Below are 22,954 nucleotides of genomic sequence, written 5' to 3' on the forward strand. Positions count from 1 at the left end.
ATGACGCAGGTCAGGTTCAAATTTAAATTCTGCACCAGAACACGTGGTGAAGAGTTGGCTCTTGACCTGCCATGAACCCCTTTACCTTTTCTCTGCTCGGCCTTGTCCCATGCCATGAGGGCACCCCAGGCCGGCTGGCTGAGCTCCACCCGCACCTGCCGCAGACTCCCCTCACTTGGCCCGGCCCAGAACTGGGGCTGCCTCCCCGGCTGTGCGGTCCGCCCTGGAAAGACAGGCCAGGAGAGGAAGCGCGGGGCTCCTTGTAAAGGTGTGCATTTTCTGTTCCTCACTGTCCCCTGAAGTCACCTTCTCAAAGGAGACCAGGTATTGACAAGGGAGGGGATTAATAGTAACCTCTGTGCTTTCTTCTAAGAATTTTATAGTTTTAAATTTTACATTTAGGTCTTTCATTCACTTTCAGTTTTTTTTACAGGATATAAAATAAGGCTCTAACTCTATTCCTTTGTATGTGGAGATCCAGTTTTCTCAACACCATTTGCCAGGGACTGTTCTTTCCCCATCGAGTGGTCTTGGCGCCCCTGTCAAAGATTAGTTGAGAAAAATAAGGTTTTAGCTAATCAGTCTGTGCTTAGCCTTGGGTGTGGATTTGGTGACATATTGCTGCTCTCTGGACGTTTTCTTTTGTTTTCAAATTAGAGATAACTAAGAAGGATGCTTCTTTTGAGTTTCCTTAGAAATTGTGCTTAGCGGGGGCGCCTGGGTGGCACAGTCGTTAAGCATCTGCCTTCGGCTCAGGGTGTGATCCCGGCGATCTGGGATCGAGCCCCACATCAGGCTCCTCCACTGGGAGCCTGCTTCTTCCTCTCGCACTCCCCCTTCCTGTGCTCCCTCTCTCACTGGCTGTCTCTATCTCTGTCAAATAAATAAATAAAATCTTAAAAAAAAAAAAAAAAGAAATTGTGCTTAGCAATAATTAACTGGTAGAAACAACTTGCCTGATTTCCCCCCCCAGCTTCTCTATTTTGGTCCTTATTGAAAACAGTCTAATACACATCAGGCTGTATTAGGAATGTGCCGGCAGTGGTTCTCGGAGAGTGGCTCGCAGAACACTGGGGGTCCCCAAGAGCTTTCCACTGAACCCCAATCTCAAAACCACATTCCTGATACTGAGACATCATTTGCCGTCCTCTCTGGGCTGACATTTGCACTGCCGGTGCCGCAGCAAGGCGGGTGACACTGCTGGCCCCTCAGACTCAAGATGGGGACGCCTGGCTCACCTCGGGTCGCCCCCCTTGACACCAAGCACTCGCAGCAAGCACAGGGCCAGCTTCAGCTACAAATGTTCTTGTTGACGGGGCGCCTGGGTGGCTCGCTTGGTTAACCACCTGACTCTTGATTTCGGCTCCTTGTGATCTCAGGGTCATGGGATCGAGCCCGAGTCGGGCTCCCTGCTCAGCGCTGCACATGGAGTCTGCTTGAGAGTCTTTCGCTCCCTCTGCCCCTCCCCCACTCTCTCTCTTAAAAAAAAAATATAAAAGGGTTAAGAGACCAAAAAATTTGAGAAATACTGTGCTAGAAATGCTTAAGAATGGAAGGTGGTTCTTCAGGAATAACCCAAGGTTGGTCTAGAAGGAGAAAATGGGTTTTAGATAAACTAGAAGTCCACACTCATCTCCGGCAACTTTGCTCATGGTCTTTCTAGATGGTGCTGGAAAGTGGGGATTGGCTGGTTGGTGGAGACCTGCAGGTGCTGGAGAGAATAAGGTGGAACGATGGGCTGGACCAGTACCGCCTGACGCCTCTGGAGCTCAAACAGAAATGTAAAGAAATGAACGCCGGTACGTACGTAGGCTGGCTTTCATGCCGTTGTCAGTCCTCCTGCCCTCCTTCTGTGATCCCTCTGATCACAGAATTCAAGATACCAGGAGTCGGCCGTGTTTATAGTTTCAAAAAGCTGGAAACTCTACTGATAGGTGTATTGATATCGACCGGAGCAATTTAGAAAGCTGAAGTACATCCACATACTGGAACAGAATACAGCAGTTAAAAATACGCACAGACACAGAAAAATACCCAAAGTGTATTTATTCAGCAAAACACAAGTTGCAGAACAATCTGTACAGCATAATTTTGGAAACAAAATTAAAATACAGTAATTGTTCTTAAAACCCTAAGCTACTTGTGTGTCTGGAAGCAGAAGTCTCTGGGGCACGTGCCAGAATGGAGCCAGACCAAAGGGTGGGAAGATTTTCACTTTGTAAATTTTGGAAAAGGGAGAGAAAAAGTAACGATGGGATTATAGATGGTTTTTAAATCCTATTTGGGGCTTTTCTGGATTCCCCACATTTTCCATAATGGATATTTCTTTCATCACTAGAAGGAAATTAAGCTTTTCAGGAGCCCATCACTAAGTGGAGTAGTTTGAGGATTTTTTTTACAGTGATGGTGAAATATGTTTTTACGTCTTTAGGTTGTTGAAATTTTTCCCCGGCCCCCGACACCGCTGGTCGTTGCTCACCCCCTGGGGGAGCGAGCCCGAAGCAGGCGGAGACGTGGGCTCCACTCAGTGCCGGCTCCCCCGTTAGGGCTTCCCGCCTGCGTGATCCGTGTGGTCTGGTGGGGGCCTTAGGAGTAACCGAGTACCCCCAAGGAGCCAAGTGGATTCTCCAGATGACTTCTGAAAGCAAGTGGGCATAGTGGATGCTCTACAGTAAACACACCTGTGTTTCCTTTCTTTCGAGATTTTTAAAAATTTTTAAGTCATCTCTCCACCCACCGTGGGGCTCGAACTCACAACCCCAAGTCGCACAATCAAGAGTTGCATGATCTACTGACTAAGCCAGCCAGGCGCCCTTCCTTCCTTTCTTTTAAAATTGAAGATCTAATTGCCTTTATGAAACGATTCTCGCAAGCAGAGGGGAGCTCCCCCTGCATTTCCTTTCTGTTCTTGTGGACGAGCGACAATGTGCATTTTGTTCAGCTCGGCCTTTGTGCGCTCCTTTCCCAGATGCGGTGTTCGCGTTCCAGCTCCGCAATCCCGTCCACAATGGCCACGCTCTGCTGATGCAGGACACCCGCCGCAAACTGCTGGAGCGGGGCTACAAGCACCCCGTGCTCCTGCTGCACCCTCTGGGGGGCTGGACCAAGGACGACGACGTGCCCCTGGAGTGGCGGATGAAGCAGCACGCGGCGGTGCTGGAGGAAGGCGTCCTGGACCCCAAGTCAACCATCGTTGCTATCTTCCCGTCCCCGATGTTGTATGCCGGCCCCACAGAGGTGAGCGGTTCCCTGGGCCGGGCTGGGGGCCTCGGAAACGTGGGCTCAGACTTGACGTAAGAGGAGCCAGTGAGTCGCTGCGATCCTATTCCTTCATGAGCAGATTCTAGAATCTTCCGGTCCCTCTTTATCCACCTTAACTATGTTTCCATTTAGTATTCGTAAAAAATGCTAGAAACACCACGTCAGACCTGATGTGAAACACCACATCCACCTCACCGCTGTTGAGAATGTGGAGCTGGCGCGTGAACGAGAATAGTGCAGCTTGACTGCGGTTGTAGGGCAAAGTGTATCGCACCTGTACCCAGTTCCCGAAGTTCCAGTCTGAGTGGTTCGCCGCACACGCCCGAGAGCTCCATTAGAAGACAGAATTTGTCTCTCAAATCTCGGTGTCCCCTTTCATCACAGCACAGTGAGCCCGTCACACAGGGACGTTCTTCGTCCCACGGCACCAAGTGTGCGGGAAGCACGATGATTCCAAAGGGTCTCAACTCCTTGGAAGGCCCAAACTGAGTTTCAGAAACTCTCTTCAACCAGATCTCAGTGCTAGGCTTCCCCGTCTTCTGTATTCCTCGCTGAACTTCAAACAGGGCGATTCATTTTGAAACGCCAATGTCGTGCTGAACTAGAATCCGTGTCTTTGTATGATCAGCTCATTATTGGCAATGGGATAATCAGCCATGTTGGAGTTTGTGATTTCCTTCAAACTGTGATTTATTCTGAATAGGAAGGGACTGGAAAGTAAAAGTCACACGTCTGAGTGATCCTGTCCACGTGCCTGTCTGGAGAGGCGATTAGGAGACAGAACCTCGGGTTCTAGGAAGCTGGGGCCAGGCGGGGGGATTTGTGTCTAAAGCTCCTACCCTATCTGATGCAGTGAGTGTGAAGAGCATGGGGTCTTAGAACACTCCACTGACGTCCTCCAGCTATTCGCTGATCCTACCACTGGATTACTTTTAAAGCAGAATAAAGGCATGTCTGTAAACAGGAACCCCAGCGCTGACCAGTGGTGACCAGCATCTCCCTTGCATGATGTTTCCTAGGTCCAATGGCACTGTAGGTCCCGGATGATTGCAGGGGTCAATTTCTACATCGTGGGCCGGGACCCCGCAGGAATGCCCCACCCCGAGTCCAAGAAAGACCTGTATGAGCCCACTCATGGAGGCAAGGTCTTGAGCATGGCCCCTGGCCTGACCTCGGTGGAAATCATTCCATTCCGCGTGGCTGCCTACAACAAAGCCAAAAAAGCCATGGACTTCTATGACCCGGCAAGGTAGGTCTCCAGAGGAGGGCTCTTCACTCACCATCTGTACAGCTAGAGTGACGGCCCTTCAGAAGTGCACCTCCGCATGCTCCTAGCGGGATGAGACTCCCCTGAAGGCCAAGACCTGGTCCTACACATCCCATGTCCCCCTCAAGTGTAGCACAGCACCCCCCCCCCCCGTATGTCAGTAGATGGTCCATCAGTAGCTGTCTTTCAACAAGTCTACCCTGAGCATGCGTTAAGGGAAAGGAAGCCAGCGTAGCAGCAGGAGACGCTTCCCGTGGACAGGGTAGGTCTAGCCCAGAAGTGCTGGGCGTGTGGCTGCCATCACGCCCACCATCACATCCCTTTCTTCTGCAAGTTTCTTTACTGAAGAGTTAGCGAATTGCCCATTCCAGAAGGTTTTACAGAAGCGTTTTACAGAAGGAAAAAATAAGGCCTAAAACTCGTCCCCTACTGCAGGCATCTTTGGGGGCGGGGTGACTTACCCACTCTGAGCTGTGTGTGGCTGCCCCGTGACAGGCACAACGAGTTTGACTTCATCTCCGGGACACGGATGAGGAAGCTGGCCCGGGAAGGAGAGAATCCCCCCGATGGCTTCATGGCGCCAAAAGCATGGAAGGTCCTGACAGATTATTACCGGTCCCTGGAGAAGAACAACTAAGTGCCCTCTGGCTCCAGAGTTTTCTTCTGGAAGTGCTCTTGGATTCTCTTTTCTATTTTTGTGATTAGATGCTTTGTACACAACTGCTTCTCAGTGACTGATTCTCATGTTTTATAATGAGGTAAAAATTGTCTGTAATTTAAAGTCAACTTCAATAATATATAAAAGAAAGTCCGAGTGAAGTCCACCTCTTAGCAGGTGCAAGCAATACTGTTATCATTTCAGAATGAAATTACTTGTATTTTCTACTGCATCTGATTAGGTAGGTCCCAGGTTTCTGAAGCTTTGACCACGTGTCTAGTTTACTTGCCAAAAAGTAAAGTGTGTTTTCCAGCTTAAGTCTTGCCGACCCGCACTTGCCCAGTGTAGGAACACGAACCAGATGGGCAGCCTCTTCTGTACAACTGTTTTCAGGGGGAAAACAAAAATCCTCACCCCTAAACGAGGTACGGCTCACATGAAGATTCTCGCTATTTCGCCTCCTGTCTCCTGCCCCGTCTCCTAAGGGGCTCAAGCACAGCCGGCCTGGAGACACCAGCCGTGTGAACTTGTGACTTGCACCTCGGATCTATGCAACCTAGTTCTGCCGAGAAAGTTACGTTGTCTAAGAAAGAAGGGAAGTCTTACCACCCTTCTGTGAATAGAACTCCAGTTAAACGGTGATTTTCAGTTAGACAGCATTGGGCACTTTGAGGAAAAGATTTGGACTCAAGGCTCAGACGATCTGGCATTGTTGTGGGAAATTAATTTTTCTCCTCTTTGCTGTGGTCACTGTGTCCTGGGAGAGGCCACACTGATAGAATGCAGCTTCAGCCCAAACCAGTCCAGACCATCAGACTAGCAGACTGCTGGAATGGGAAAAGACCCTAGACACCCTTCTGTCTCACAGGGGTCCCCACCAGACGATGCCTAGCGTGTGCTTTGGGAGTGGCAGAGCAGGTCACACTCACTCACTGTTGGCATCATTAGAAAGTACTGGTAGCACCCAACGGGCTTGTCGCCCCTGGACCCCCATTTGGGGCTCTGTCTGCACTGTACGACACAGGGGCTGCCTCTGGCCCCCTCAGTTGCTCAGCAAAGCTGCTTGCACGGAAGGCACTTACAAAGCAGCCTTCTTGGGTGCCAGAAGGTCCAGAGTTTTCTAAATCCAGCTGATCTTAGTGCAGCTGGAAAAAATGCTTTTCCAAAGACTCATGCTGTGCGGAGACATCTAACCCCTGATAGTTTTGCTTCTTGGGAGGTGATCTTTGTACTTGATGCATAATTCCTTGTTGCTAAAAATAGATGAAGAACCCATACCTTCTGTAGCTAGGTCTCTCTGGAAGAGACTTAAACTGGAAAGAGAAAACTGTGATTTTTTCATATTCTCAGTTTTTTTTCTTTTTAAAGAAAATGCTAATCTTAGCTACTGAAAGTTCTTTAGAGAATAAATTACCCACAGTGGACACAGCAAAGCCTAACTGCCTTGACTAGTATAGTGTCTGTGTTGATTTAATCGGAGGTACTCCGTACTGCCTTTTTCAAGAACAGCGTATTTATTGAAAACATGAGACGGAATATAGTGCCTTAATCAATATATTTTGTGATTTTTAAGATATATTTAAAACTGCTTTTCTGCTCTTAATACACTTAGTGCAAATGACTATTTCTATGGACAAGTGATGCTTGTTTTTATTTTAATAAATTTCTCAAAATGAAAGTGGAGTCTCTTCTGCCTGTGACATGGAGTGTGGGTCGGCCACGCAACTGCTGAGGGCTTTGTGACTTTGTGTAACTGGGGCGAAACAGCAGCAACCCTCGGACCACGATTAAGAGGCTGTTTGCCCGCGTTCGAGTCGCTTAACAGCAGGTCTGGCGTAGGTGTGCAGGGCTCCTGATGTCTTCGGGGTGACGAGGCTGCTTGGGGGCTCACCGTAGGCCGTCACCGCAGGAAGGTCTGACCTCTCCTCTTTTGAACTTGCTCCCTTCGCTCAAAGTGCTCCCAGGGAGTGCAGCAGCAGGGCTGGGAGCAGGTGTTTTGCTGTTTTCATCCGTTCCCGTACCACCCACACCTCCACGAACCTCAGCCACGGCTCCTTTGCTGTGAGAAAGGGGAACCTGTTTCTGCCCCTACTTTCAGTGGTCTTTGGGCACCTGGCAGTTTGGGACTGTCCTCCTCCCTGTGGTCCTGAAGGCTTCCTGCAAATTCTGCCACTGACCCTCACTGGGTGGTGTAACACTGGGGAAAGAGCCCTCTTCTCGCCCAGAGCCTTGCTTGCTCGCTCGTTCCGAGTGACAACTGGTGGGACAAAGGGCAGGACGTGTGTGAGGACATGAAGACATGGGTGGGGCGGGGGGGATGCCAGACTGTCAGGGCAAGGGGAACAAACCTCGGAAAGGCCTCTGTAAGTCGCCGGGTCTGGCATCGGCCTTGCAAACCTCTCGGCACTTAGGCTCCAGGATTTCTCTCCAGCCCGTCTTCCTTACACAAAGAAACAAATCCTGGTTCCTTGAGGAGAGCAAGTTTGACTTTGTTTTCTCTTCCTCCCACTCTGGACACAGCCGTCAGGTCTGGCTTTCCCACCGGGCACCGGAGCAGGGAGCTCCTCTCACGTGGAAAGCTCGGCTAGACCAACCGTGCAGCTCCGCCTCTGATTCTGAACGCAGGTCTCCATTGCCTAAGCATTTCCTCATCCCCACATGCATCAAGGATCAGGGATGCACTACACGCGGATACTGAAAACCACTGACTTTTCCTTGCCCCTTGTGTGCATTTAGTTCTGTGATGGGCCACTCAGTACGCTCACTGAGTGGGGGAGCAATTCACTGATAACGCACGCCCGAATGTGCCTAAATTTCTGCTTATATTGTAAATGATTTTAATAAAAAAGATTTAAATTATTACTGAATTTTACTGATATTACTGAAAATAAATAGGTTACTGGCTAGAGTTTGGAGATTTAGGTACAAGAAAAACCTAGACAATATACAAATCACACTTTTCTATGGGGTTAGCAGAGAATGGGGGATGCCGGCGAGGACTCCCCCAGCTGAGTGGGCACGGCTCTCTTAACGTCATCATATGTATTTCTAATTGCCGGCATCAAATACACATGCTTTATTTGGTCAAGTTCTTAAATACAGCTGGTTATTTTTTCCAGAAGTTTAAGCCTGCTGTGCACTTCTTTCACAAAATAAGGTATGTGACAGTTCTCATCAGTTGTAACAGATGAAACACACGTGGAAGAACAATCTTGACTCATTTATTTCATAAGCCTGCTTTCCATAAATAACAACGCCAATACCGATCTGGTTCCTGAACTAGTTAAAAGGCTGGCTTCTACAAGTGTGTTCACCAAGAAGAACCCACATTTATGAGAAGATACTAATCCTATGAACCACTAAAGAGGTTGCATCCCCTAACCCATCCTCAGATGATAAAAGGAATTCTAGAAAGTACTAGATCTTTGGGTATTCAAAGTAAACGACAAAAGCTTCCAGTTCCAACAGTGTCAAGGAAATAACATGTTCAATACACAGGAACATGAGGCACACGCAGCGTCTCCAACCTGCCTCCCTGATGGCGCACGTGGTGACCTGTGCGGGTAGAACAGGTGCGTCCACCGAGGCTGACGCCCAGCCGCAGCTGACAGAGCCTCCCTGTCTGAGTGCCACCGGTCGGGTCCGCATCGCTGCGGGCCCCACATCTATCAACATGGCCGCTGTGGCCACAGTGCACAGCGTAGTGAACCGGGATGGGAACGTACAGAGATCTATTTCAGCATGCCCATCACCATGCAGACACGGAAATGGAGGCCTAGAAGTGGAAGACGGGAGAGGACTTCCCTAAGCACACGAGAGCCCGCAGCCAGATTCACTTCCTAACTCCGGAAGCATTTGCACAGGATTCTTAAAACAATCCCAGAAGGTACACATTACGATTTCTCTGTACAGATAAGGGAACAGGTGCTCAAGGAAACAGAGATGTCGCCTAAGGCTACGATGCCACATATACACGGCACACACACACACACATAAAATCATATTACATATATAGAGGTTGCACAGCTGGGGTTAAAACCTATTAAGTTGGAAACGAACTTCGCCGGACTTAGGATTCTGCTAGAATGTAGGAGGATGTAAAAGACCTTCACTCCCAGAGTACCAAGAGAAAACCGAGACAAAATAATGCTGCTTCTCCATAAGGCCAGCAAAAAGAGTGGACACAGGCATTCTTCACTGACTGCCCTCCGGAGAGAAAGCAGCCCCTCGGGGGCAGGCAGGAGCCTCGGGGTTTGCGTGTACCCCAGGGAGGAGATTGCGGGGTCGGGATGCTGGGTACACAAGAGCAGGTCGGCCTCAGGGAGAATTCAACCAGTACTGACCGAGATCCAAAAACATCACCTTCAGAATCAAGCTGCCAGGCGAGACAGTCCCCCTCCCTGGACCTCACCGAGTAAAGGGTGAAAGAGGGGCTCTGAGTCTTGAGCATCCTCATGGGGACTGGCTACCGGACCCCGTCAGAACGGGGCACGTGGAGCCACAGACCTCTGACCCCTGCACGCCCAGCCCCTCCCAGCTCCAGTCTGCTAAGATCAAAAGGCTGCTGCCGGAGAGGGGGTGGTGGTGCTGGGCCTGGCCAACTCCTCTTACAGCCGCAGCCCACACCCGGGGTGACTGGACTGCAGAACGGGGGCGATCAGGCCTTCGCCACAACTGCCTGTCAGAGGAAAAGGTTTGCCTTCCTTGGAAATAAAACAAAAACCAGGGGCGCCTGGGGGGGGCTCAGTCGTTAAGCATCTGCCTTCGGCTCAGGCCGTGATCCCGGCATTCCAGGATTGAGTCCCACATCGGGCTTCTCTGCTGGGAGCCTGCTTCTTCCTCTCCCACTCCCCTGCTGTGTTCCCTCTCTCGCTGGCTGGCTCTCTGTCACATAAATAAATAAAATCTTAAAAACAAAACCAAAAATCAACACTGTACTTCAGTCTCCAGTGTTCTTTTTATACCCTTTATCTGGAACAAAATAAATGACAAATTGGAAGCGATCACTTAGCTAAAAGTTGGACATGCCAAGTAGCAGTCCAGCATCCAGGGAAGCAGAGTGTCTGGGATCCCTGAAGGCTGTCCACACAGCCAGCGGTGCTGGCCACTCCCATACGCCCACTAGTTAGAACACCGCTGCCGCTGAGCACATGCCTGTGGCCGCCTGGGACCAGCTGGTCATTTGTCACTTTTGCTTGTCCAGCCACCTTCTCCACAATACTCCATTTTCTTTGGTCGAAAGACTGTTCTCTTCTGCGTTTCGTCTTGATGAGTCAGTACCTTCAGGTACTTGCTCTCAAACCGTTTAAGCCAGGGCTCCTGGAGGTCCTTCCCTCCGAGCTCCTTCCCTCCGAGCTCCTGGAGGTCCTTCTCTGCGAGCAGTGATTTTCACTGGGGTTTGCACACCCACTTCCAGGATTCAAGAATGGGGCAATTTAAAGATAAACGGAGTTCATTTAATGCAGTGGAGGAATAAAAGCAAGATTCTTGAGCAATTCCTGCTATAAAACCTTCAGGAGCTTTCTGTCCTAAGTCCAGTTTTTGAAACTTCCTTTTGAGCTCATGAGCTCACCGTATCCTTCAAATATTCCTGCTGGAGTCCGTTGTCTGCAGGAGAACCCTAACAGCTACTCTGTACGAGACTGGGACTCTGGCCCCGTAGACCATGCTCATCTCCCTCACATGCCTGCCCAGGAATTTGCTTTACTGAACGATGTATCGCCACCCCCTACTGGGGCATCGGGGCCATTCTCAGAATTTCTGGAAGCTACGCATCGCCAGCACACAACACCGCTCTAGTTGCAGCTGCAAGTGTTGGTGTCGGGGACTATCCCACTAGGAGCTTTGGCTCTAGTTTTAAAACTGAACTGTCAGAACGCACGAACTCGGGTCCTTGACACCTTCCGCACCAGCATTCACACTCACTGCAACCGGAGCTCAGAGCACACGAGCTTGTATTGACAAGGGTTCTCACGCAGAGTGGTTCTGACCGCAAGTACGAGCTGGTCCCAAACGCGTGCTCCCGCTGCAGCGTTCCGGGGGACGAGACCTCATGCTCTGTTAGGAGTAATGCTGCGAACAGTTACACCAGTGGGGCCGAGGAGGTTCTGTTCTCACGTCGCTATGGGTCTCCTGTAGGTCCGACCTCATTTGCATCTGGCATCTGTGTCCTTCTTCTTCTCAGCAGTGTCACGAACGTGAGGGGAGCACAGAACTTCCGCCTGTACACGTAAAGACAGCTTTGAGTTTTGACAAGATTGGGGAACTCTGTCTGATGGCTGAATCTACAACAAATTTAATTAGCGAAGGCCCTCTGAGGACTTCTGTCAGCTCTAAATGGAACGAGTCTATGGCTTTGAGGGCAGGATATGCGATCGGCGTATTATAATTCTATCCAATATTCTGACCTGAGGAAAAGCTAACAGAATTATAAAATATACATCATCCCGTTTATTTTCTTTATCCAGAAGAAAGTCGTAACATTTGTCGACAAACAGCACAATTCTGATAGAAGCACCTCCTATCGACAAGGGATGCTGCCATTTTTACACAAAGCTTGAGACACCCTCACATTAAGGCCAACCATAAAGTGCAGCCAGCCAGCAATGGTAGATTATGGCCCACATGCATTATTTAGACGAGCCCAACCCAGCTCCTGATAGTGTCGTGGGTCCCGGGTTGTCCTGCAGTTGGGAGCGGAGAGGTAGAAGCGAGGGAAATTCGTAAAGATACTGAAGTGCTTCAAATCCCGAGTTACTAAACCCTACACAAAACGGCCAGGAATAGTTTGAGACACACCAGACTTACCATACCAGAAGTCTTCCAACAAGGAGGCCTGTAGAGAAATATCACACGGGTGGTCATTTCCATCTCAGTCCCTAGAGTACAGGCCTCGGGATTCTGGAAGCTTAGCGGATGCTCACAAACACAGCCTGGCCAACAGTGATGTAATCAGTGTGCAAAAGTAACACAACTAATAACATGAGGGCCCGTTCTGGGCAGTCACTGTTCTGGGCAGTCACTGTTCTGGGCGCGGCGCTGACCGCCTCACGGCGCCAACTCCTCACCCCGCCGGCTGCCTCGGTGGCTCCGCTCCGTAAATGAACCCCGGAGGCACGGAGGAATCAGGTGTCTGGTGCACGGGACAGGACTGGTTAACGGGGAGCCTGGATTCAACTCCAGAGGGTCCGACTCCACAGCCAGTACTCGGCACTGCCGCCCACCAGGGAATACCTGAGAACCCAGAACCCTGCTACCTGTGTAAATGCATGTCTGCACAGGCACAGATTACAGAACGCTAAAAGTTCTTCGGAGGGGGGTAAAAAAGTGTCCTTGATTACTTCAAGGCCTTAAAGATGAGTCATGGTTGATGGGATTAGTGTAATTTCTCTAACTTCATTTGGTGATTAAAACCATGATAAACCTCGTAACTGTACTACTGGACATTCTGAATTAAAGAAAGGACACGAGAGACAGATCCTCTTATTCTGGATCAATATGCCATCAGATTAAAATTAAATCATTACTGAACTCCGTACTGAGACACAATGACTGGATACTAGAAGGTATGCTTCAGAAGTGCGAAGGCTACACGGCGAGATAACACTCCGAGGGCAAGGTTTGTTCACTAAAAACAACCCAGAAAATGTTATATAACTCGAAAAAGACCAAGGAGTAGAGAAAAATTAATAAAGAGGGTCCTCTTTATTACACATTTATAAAATAATAGTATAATATAGTCATTGAAAATGGAGACGAAACTTTTTTTTGGTATCTTGTGTTTTGCAGCCGATTTTCGATCAGATCATCGTCACAATGTTTGTGACTTGCTTTCTGCTGTAACCTCGACCCCACCCGTCATTCAAAGCACAACAGAATGAACTCTCCAACAGGTTCTGTGAGAAACTTCCTATCAAATAAATTTATCCAGTAACTCACGAATGAAGAGTGAGAGTTTTCAAAGAAATACGATAAAAACAAAACTATATGAAGCATAATTTAATCTTTCAGGTGTTCACAGAAGGCACCTCAAGACAATAGCGTGCCGTCTTCCTCATGCGGTGTGCGTAAGTGCCTGCACCAGAACTCTCGTTAGTGGAATTTTGGACAAAAAAAAAGTTTCCTATGTGGGGCACGTAGCATCGAATGACTACAGATACAATATGGGGATTCTGATGTGTATATTTGTACTAACCAGGGCACAATTTATAATATGCTAAGAAAACTTTAAAAATTAAAGTTACAAAATGAGTATTTTTAGCACATTTAGTAACATTTAGCTACTCGTTTTAAACTATCATTTCATTTTTGATGACCAAATTATATTTGACCATAATTAAAGAACATACAACTTTAAAATAACATTAAAAAACCATGGTTACAACAGAACAATGTCCCATGAAACGAAGAAGGGAAAGTCACATACACATACTGAATGGCACTGTGGTGTTTCAAAGCCATTCTCGGGCAAGGCTTTCAACCCGTGTGTCAGGATAGCGATCTGAAACACGTCTCTACTCAGTGTGCTGCCAAAAGGAGGTGAAATCCGTGCTGCTCACACGACTGCCTGACAACCATTCCATGCTCGTCACTGGACAAGTATTTTTATTTGATTATCCTGATACCATAACAGCGGAGCCACATCCAGAAATGGAACTGTGGCTGGCTCCCACTGTTCCACGGCAGACAAATGCTCAACTTAAAAAAAAAATAGCTGAAACAAAGGAAACAAGTGGCAATGGCTGAATCACCGTACCTTCAACACAAGCATACATCTTCGTGTTGCTATATACTATTTGGTACTTTCTGATTCAGTAGTTGGGGTAAAAAAAAGTTTCTGTATTCAAACATATCTACAGAATATCAATACAAAATGTGTGAATATATACATTTAATACACACACACACACACACACACACTCTCTCTCTCTCTCACATCCCCCCTTCTCACGAATGACTCAATGAATCATCTCTGAGACCAGCTTAGATGCTCTCAGGCTGCAACGTATGGCTACAGAGGTCAAACACAAGCACCCACTCAGGCCGGATCAAATTGTTCCTCCTCATGATTTCTGACAAGTAGTAATACCGCTTATACAACAACTGTTATCTCAATAACTTAGAATTCAGAGTATAAAACCAGTGTCGTGAACACTTTAACTCTCTCACGGGGTGAAGAACATCTCTCTTTTCATTCTATTTCCACTGATGATAAGAGCGCATCAAACTAGATCACATTGAACTGTACAAATGATCTTTACTCTTAATCTAAACAAACGTGTGTTAAAACATTCTGAAATGCTGCATCCTTTGATTTCTTCATTTTTTCAATTGCCCGATGCAGGTCCTGTTGTTGCACAGGCCGGATTTCATCCTCGTCGTGGCTACAACGTAAACAAAACCGCCAGATGGTCACATGACTTTGGGATACATATCCCTCAAATATGCTACCCAGACGTCTCTTTCCCGTCAAAGACCCCCAAAGATAGCCACAATGCCTCCAGGAATTCTCATGCAGACACAAGTCTGGGAGATTTTTAAGGAGCACTGACTGCTGGGAGACAGGAGGCCAAAATGCCTGGTAATAAATACACATTCAAGATGTGGGAATGAAAACCAAACACCTCACACTAAGACTCCAGGGGAGAGCATTAGCATAATGGAAAACTGTCAGATACAGGTGTGCAATTTATCTAAACGGGAATGGAATTCCAACCAAGGAATCACAAGTAGCATTTGTGGCCATATATTCATGTTCAGATTTAGCATGTGACAAACTGAAAACAGAATTCTTTGCTATTAACAAAAACCAACTACTCTAAGTCCTCCCCTCTTTAATAATAATAATAATATATAATGTCTCCTAATAATTTACACTTAGGAAAAAACATTTGGGGAAAAAGTTAGGATAAGCCAAGTCTATTAGCCAGATTTTTCATACTGAAATATAAAATTTTCAAAGGCTTTGAGGACAGCAGAAAAAAGAGGACCTTCATTAGTAATGTGATTTATTCACACAAAATGTATTCATAGGTTATTTTTTGGCCTCTCCTCATTATCTTACACACAAGAATAAAAACCTTTGGAAAGTAGACTCTTGGCTACAGTCAGAGGTCAGAAGTATTCCCAACGTTAGCATCAGGGGAGCTGGATAATCTGGCAACAAATAAATGAAGTGAGCCTCTCTCCAACGGGGCCCCAGGGAGCACTGAAGGCAGGTGTGGAAGCAGCGCACACACAGCTAACCCGTCCATACCACGGGACTTGCTGCTGGCGAAGCCTGCTATGGCAACGCAACGTAATGAAACAGCGCAAGAGGCAAATCCAGGTCCCGTGGAGTGAAAGCCTCAGGGGGAAGGAGGATGGGGGCCTGAGAAACAAAGGAAAAGAGGTGGAGAACTCATTCACCACAGGCCCCTGAAGTACACGCGTCTGCTAAGAGTTACAGCAACTCTCCGTCAGAAGGTCAGTATTTTGAGGAGATGCAGAGCTACACTGGCCCAGGGCAAGGGGCCTTCTGGGAAAGCTCCCTGCAGGACGGGGTTCATCAGGGCTGACTTATTCCAGTTCTCTAGTGTCTCTGCTGAAATAGCTGAGTACGAATTGGTTTCTCAAACTCATGCTTTGAAGTTGGCTGCAGTGACAACAGTTTCTTTGTTTAGTAAACATGTCACTGTCAACAAGCTGAAGTCTAACTCCAGCCAAGGCCCTAGGCCCTCACCCCCATTTATGTGTGAAATTCCTGCAGGACCACAGGAAACGGGATTTGGAAGTTAAGGTGCAAAACAAGCCAGGAGTGTTGGAAAACCCTGCTCTCCTAGCAGAGGCTATGAGCCTCAGCTCCTGTCAGCCTTCTGTGACCCAGTCCATGGATGTGCAGTAGAAATTCAGCTTTTCTTTCTCTTCATTCCAGAGCCTCCCCATGACCCACATCCCCAATTCACTTTCAGAACTTCCCTTTAGAAAAAAAGGCAATTAACAAAGTCGGGACGAGTGTTCATTCAAGTTCACCTTTGATTCCATAAGCAGGGTTGGTATTGTAAGAAAAATGAACCAACCTAAAAGCTCTACAAGGGTCTGACAAACCTGAGAGATCGTACCTTTCTTCGGACGTAGAATTCACATACTCCCTGACACAGAGGAGGGCTGCGTCCCTGCACATCTCTTTCAGGTCACTGCCCGAAAAGCCATCCGTCTCCTGGGCCACTTCGAGCAGGTCCACGTGCCTGTCCACCTTCAACAGGGAAAAAGGGACGTAAAAAAAGCTGCAGAGTATCTATCCACACACACACTTCTTAACGCATACTGCAATAGCAGGGAAGGAGAATCATCAGTTTCTAGTTTTTTCTTTAACCATAAAAGCTGGAATTTTGAAATCTAATTTTCATTAACTGTCACTATGACTGAAATAGCGGAATAAAGCCTTCGCAGACATACCACATACTGCCCGAGAAGAACAGACATGCAGACACTGTCAGGCTGATTACGAACAGACTTGTCTATTCTCCTCCTTGGTGTCTGAGAAGACTTCTTACATGTGTACATCAGCAATCGGACACAAACAAGAATCTAATTTCGCTACTGCTTGTAATATTTGTGAAAGAGTACATGCATTATGCATCTGTCCATACACACTCATGGGACTGATGGACACTACCGACTTCAGGACAAGAGGCTACCAATGACAGAGACTGCAGGAGACGGGAAGCAAAGTATAGGTGGTAGATATAAGGTTATTTGTGTATACACTTAAAATATTTCATGAATTAAAAAAACTACTTAAGGGGCGCCTGGGTGGCACAGCGGTTAAGTGTCTGCCTGCGGCTCAGGGCGTGATCCCGGCGTTATGGGATCGAGCCCCACATCAGGCTCCTCCGCTATGAGCCTGCTTCTTCCTCTCCCACTCCCCCTGCTTGTGTTCCCTCTCTCACTGGCTGTCTCTATCTCTGTAGAATAAATAAAATCTTTAAAAAAAAAAAAACTACTTAAAAACACCTTCAAATTATACTCTGAGATGTTAAAAATTAGTCTTCCTCCCTTAAATAATCAACACCTGCACCCCATCTTCTGAGTACTTTGTTGGGCCGCACTATTTTCTAACCATTCACAAGTCTTGTACACGACACGGTGATAAAGTCACAAAGATAAGCAAATCAAGTATGAGACAGGATCGAAAAGGAGAAGATTCTAGTCACTGGGAGGGCAAGATGAACAGAGGTAGCGCACCATAATGGTTAAGAGAAGGGTTCCATCACTTCTTTGCTATGTGAGCCTGGGCAATTTATTCTATAACTTCTCTCGGTTTCAGTTTCCCAACTGTAAAACAGCATTACTATGTGCTCCTTAGATGGACGGAGGATTAAGTAAAACAAGGTACGCCTCATCACTAGCCTAGGCATATGGCAAATACTCTAAAAGTAAACCCTTTTTACAAGATAATAGCTATCAGACAAACCACAAAGTCATGAAAACTGTTTTCATTTGGTAACTAGAAAGGCAGCTCCCAAGTTAAAAAAGGTTTTGAGTCCCGGGAGCAATACTGGCATAAGTTAACAGACTCCTGAGACAGCTGGGAGCGCAGCACTGGCTTGCGTGCAGTTACTGTGTCTGCCGTGGGGGGCGCAACGCGCACGGTGCTCTCAGCACTTACACGCATCAGCTAAATTCTCAAAAGGATTCTGTGAGACTGTTGGCATTGCCTCCACTTTCCCAGGAAGAAGAATAAGGGCACAGAGACGCTCAACACTATCTGCCCAAAGTCACCCAGCAGGGAGAGGTCAAGCCAGCATGTGGGGCCCTTGGTCTGCCTCCAAAGCCCATGCCTATGAACTATTCCTGCTGTGTTACAGAAAAGGTCTAAACTCGCATGTAGAAGGAAAACCCTGATCTCTTTACTACAGAGACAGGATACCTGTGTAAGGTATCCATTTTATTAGTTCTAATTCTTCTTCTACGTTAAACTTAAAGCCAAAATCACTACCCTGTTTTAAATGAGAGAGTTGTGCTAAGGAACTACCAATAAAGAAATGTGAAAGACTAGAAAAGAGTATCATTTGAGACATCTTTTAACAAAATTACAATAATGTCTTTCAGATTCTAGTGAAGTAACGCTATGCCTTCAGCATAGAAATACCAGCTAGTGGGAAATACAATGTTCCCACACTGACAGTTATCGAGAAAGCATTCAGAATTATTCTGAATCATAAAACTGGAGACTAGTTCTTTGTGCTTTAAGAAACAGAATCCTAAAAATTCCTTATCCCCATGACAAATGTAATTCTAAAAGAATTTCCAAAGATGGTATTGTTAAAAAAAAGCAGAATATGAAATAGAAGTTTAGCAATAATGAGGAGTTTCTTAAGTTAAATGTGAAAACGTCAGCCTGTGTAAAGCATGGCTATCTTATGAGACAGAGCTTAAACTGTATCATTTATATTTGGCATCTGTATGTAAGTCATCCACATCATCTGTATTAAACCACACACGTTAACTTCCAGCAGTACCATCCTTCGTTAGTTTTAAAAATTAAATAATTGTATTAACTTGAAGTCTCTACAAAATCGTCAGCAATTACCTTCTAATACATAATAAATTTCAAGCCACACCACAGCCATCCTAATTCAAAAGAACTAGTGGAATTATCTCCCTGAACTGCTCACTGACACCCATCTCTGTGAAAGGTTTATGATTTCAGTGTCTTCAGCACTACAACTACACAATGTCTTTTTGAAAGCAGTTACTGAATATTCAGCTAAAGGCAAATGTAATTTGTTGGTTTTTCACTCATATAGGACAGGAGTTCCTTACCCAAAACACATGGAGAATTTTAGGAATTACCCTGAAGTCGTACAAAATATCTCATGGACATGTAGTTTTTAAGAAAAGATCACACAGTGTTTCTCTTTTTTATTAAATGACTCTACTATCCCTACAGTAGTAATTGCTGTAATCTGCTAGGGTCTTTAAACTTTCACAAATAGCACATATGTTTTCTTTGATTGGTTTTAAAGAAAAAAATGAATACGACATTACTGAAAGATGTGGGAGAAGACTGGAAGAACCAAAAAGACATACTTGCTTTTGGACAGAAAGATTAAACATCAAAAAGATCTTAATTCTCTTGAATTATGATCCATTAAAAACATTAATGTTTGTTTTTTCTTGAATAAGACAAATTAATTCTAAAACTCACACAGAAAAATCAGCAAAAACAGCCAGCACACTTTGGGTGGGGGACGAGGGCACAATCCAAGACCATGAAAAAAATGTGGACAAACCCAACTTGATGGTTTCAACAAATAAACTGAAAGAAGGTAGAGAAAAAGGAGAGAGAGAGATGCATATAGATTAAAAGATTAAAAAACTATCAAATAATAGCAAATCGTGAACTTTACATGGATCTTGAGTCAAACAAATACATGGTAAAAAAAAAAAAAAAACCAAACCCAAAAATGAGCTATTTAGGAGATAACAGGAAATCTGAACAGATGAGGTATTCAATGATAATAAGTAGTTATGGTCAATTTTTTGCTGAGTGTAATAAAGTTTATGAGGTTAAGTCAAAAAAGTTAAGAATTCTTTCTTTTAGAGATACAACTAAAATAAACCTGGGAGGTGGGGAAGTAGGGGAGAGCTGGAGCGGAATTAGTGACCCAAGGACCGGAGGCAGACCACGGAAATACAAGAATGCCTCACTATGGGAACCTATTTGATTTTTTTAGTTTGGATATAGCAAGTTCAAATAATGAGTTTATTTAATTAATTAATTTAAGTAAGCCCTATGCCCAACGTGGAGCTTGAACTCACGACCCCAAGATCGAGCCACATGCTCCATGGAATGAGTCAGCCGGGCGCCCCTCAAATAATGAGTTTAAGATATGAAGTTTAGGATAGTGAGGAATACGATGTTACTCAAAACTCAGAAACCATAAAGGGGGGAAATCCCAGTAAATTAAAAAAGACAAACCAGGAAAAAATATTTTCAAATCCTATAAACGAAGAGAAATCTCCCTAATATATTAAGTTCCTATAAATCGATAAGAAAAAGAACACTGCAACAGAAAAATGGATAAAGCATATGAACCAAGTATTTCGCAGAAAAAACTTCCAAGTGGCTCCTAAACATACTCATTTCATCCCTAAAACTAGAACGAGAGACCATTTTCTCATGTCAGCACCAAGTTCAACAGCACTCTTTGCAAGACTACAGGGGAAGAGGTACTGTAATATTGCTGGTGTGAGAGTACATTAGCACAGATAATTTGGCAACAGCTACCAAAATTATAAATCATATCCTTTGATCTAGCAATTCCTCTTCTGGAAAATCCACCCCACTAATATTCCTGCACAAGTGTGAAGGGACATGTGTACAAGGCATTTTTATGATAGTAAAAGACTGGAATCAACCTGAATGTTCTTCAATATGGCACTGATTAAATAAATTATGGTATATCCATATAGTAGAATCCTATGCAATGCAAAAACAGAAACAAAAACAAAACAAAAACACAACAAAAAAACCAAAACAGAGAGAGAGAGAAAGAACAAAGACACTGTATGCTAATATGGAAAAGATCTCAAATGAGTGAAAAAGCAATGCATAGAACAGTGTATGCAGTTTATTAATATGGTTTATGTAGAACAGGGAAGAGGAATAATACATATCCTAATTTGCTGGTATGGACAATGCCATCTGAAAGGATACAGAAGAAATCAGGAGAGGAAGTGAGATTCCTCCCTGAATACCATTTAATGTACTTAATTCTGAAGCATGTGACCTTAAATATACAAGTTCTTAAAGATTTTGATTATCATACCTTCTTAAATCTAAATTCCAACTTCAAAAAATACTGCAATTAAATACATGAGAAAAAAAACACACACAGTGCTGTACAAAAGTAAATGTATCTTATTTAACTGGAGAACTGTCTAGAAACACCAAAGAAGGTTTTAATGTGTAGATATGAAAACACAGGGCTTTAAGAAAAGCAGACCATCTGTATTAAGTTCACATGCACCCGGGTTACTGAGCTGCAGGAACGGCCAACAGTTTTACAGTGATTTATGTCAAGTACAAAGCTGTTTATTCTCAGGTTACTTTTTCATTTCCCTCTAAAATAGTTTTATGAACATAAACATACTTACAGGATAGGGAAAACTGTAATTTTCTACTTACATTTTCATTTTTCAAGATGAGTTTCAGGATTGCTTCTCTTTGTTTTAGCGCCTAAAACCAGAATAATTTCTAGTTAGCATTAAAAAAAAATAAGGAACAACTAGTTTTTCTATTATTTCTTTCCTCTCTAAACCATCTGACAATACCTACAGGAAATGACAGAAACTCTAAAACACTGACTAAAGCAAGATCTAGGTTCTAGACTCTCATTGTCTGTGGTCAACCTACTGAATTCCCATCTTCTTATTCTGAATCCCCAGTGATTAGCACAATGTCTGGGAAATAACATAACCTTAAATGTTTCTTGAGTGAGTGAATGAATACCTAGGATGACCAATGTCTTTCCCCTGTGGCTCTGCAAATCCCCTTTTCTTTATTCAGGAAACTTTTTTTTTTTTTTTTAAGATTTTATTTATTTATGTGACACAGAGACAGCCAGCGAGAAAGGGAACACAGCAGGGGGAGTGGGAGAGGAAGAAGCAGGCTCATAGCGGAGGAGCCTGATGTGGGACTCGATCCCGGTATGCTGGGATCACGCCCTGAGCCGAAGGCAGACGCTTTAACGACTGCGCTACCCAGGCGCCCCCAGGAAACTTCTTAAAAATGCTGCGGTAAAATTTTTACCGCTAATTGGAAGAGATGGCAACAATACCCCCTTAGTTCCTCCACTTCAACCTGTAACTTCCACACTCGCTAATTTATATTAGAGAGTTTTTGTTTAGTGCTGACAGTACATTTGTTTATACGCTTATATGCATCCCCCCGGCCCAGTGATGATTCATAGTATTATACCAGATAATAGAAGCTTTTAAGGAAAACCTTACATATATGGTAAATATAAATGCTTTAATAAATTATCATGCCTGAACTCATTCCTATTCCCACAACCACTGAAAAAAGAGCTAGTTATCATGAGTATCAAATCAAATGACCAGAAACAACACTAAACCCTGTTGTTTTTGTAATTCAAGAGTGTTCAGTGTGAAGGTAAATTTGTTATGTGATCACCAATAACTACTTTTTGTTAACAATCATTTAATTTGGAGAAGAGTTTTAAGGTAAGGTTAATCATAAAATTTGACATCATAGTTACAAAATAAGAAAAAATTACTGTATAGTGTGTATTCACTAAGAACAGAATGAAATGAAAAGGGGGTTACAAAAGCCCAGTCTCTACATTAAGAGCACACAAATATGTAACCAATTTGACCAATAATGTTACAGCCCATTTTGATAACTAACATAATAGATTTAACTTAGAACTTTAGCAAAGGCTACCTTCCAAGCTGTTGTGTCCTACGTTCATTCTACTGTACATCAAAAACCTTTGTTTTCTACTGGACTACAAGCAGAGATCCTATCAATGTAATCTTTGTCTTCAGAACCACTGAGGTAAATTAATTTTCTTTAAAAATATGTCCTGCTGTCTTGCTAACAAAGTAGAAGGGGAGTTCTTGGTCGAGGCATACAAAGTTCGTCCACAGTTGGCAGCAGCGTACCTTTCCAGCCCTCCCTCCACCTGTTTTCCTGACGCCAGAAGTGAACTACCCCCAGAGGCCATCATTAAACACGTGCTCCCATACCTTCTGGCCTT

General features: G+C 45.1%; 2 protein-coding genes across 4 annotated transcripts in view; one reads left to right on the top strand and one right to left on the bottom strand.

Annotated features, from left to right (window-relative positions):
• The window catches only part of PAPSS2 (3'-phosphoadenosine 5'-phosphosulfate synthase 2), a 68,026-nt gene extending 61,162 nt beyond the window's left edge, over positions 1-6,864 (top strand). For both annotated transcript variants that reach the window (XM_045802379.2, XM_045802380.2), the window contains 4 exons: positions 1,664-1,799; positions 2,969-3,237; positions 4,281-4,510; positions 5,024-6,864. In XM_045802379.2, the coding sequence (XP_045658335.1) occupies positions 1,664-1,799; positions 2,969-3,237; positions 4,281-4,510; positions 5,024-5,165 (777 nt within the window). In that variant the 3' untranslated portion in view covers positions 5,166-6,864. The remainder of the gene's footprint in view (positions 1-1,663; positions 1,800-2,968; positions 3,238-4,280; positions 4,511-5,023) is intronic.
• A 6,007-nt stretch (positions 6,865-12,871) lies between these two features.
• ATAD1 (ATPase family AAA domain containing 1) overlaps positions 12,872-22,954 on the bottom strand; it is a 49,447-nt gene continuing 39,364 nt past the window's right edge. For both annotated transcript variants that reach the window (XM_045802378.2, XM_087863144.1), the window contains exons 8-10: positions 21,361-21,411; positions 16,286-16,419; positions 12,872-14,569 (exon numbers count right to left, since the gene is read on the bottom strand). In XM_045802378.2, the coding sequence (XP_045658334.1) occupies positions 14,449-14,569; positions 16,286-16,419; positions 21,361-21,411 (306 nt within the window). In that variant the 3' untranslated portion in view covers positions 12,872-14,448. The remainder of the gene's footprint in view (positions 14,570-16,285; positions 16,420-21,360; positions 21,412-22,954) is intronic.

The sequence above is a fragment of the Ursus americanus genome, chromosome 6, assembly GCF_024610735.1.
Source record: "Ursus americanus isolate L20-20 chromosome 6, mUrsAme1.1.p, whole genome shotgun sequence".
NCBI lineage: Eukaryota > Metazoa > Chordata > Mammalia > Carnivora > Ursidae > Ursus > Ursus americanus.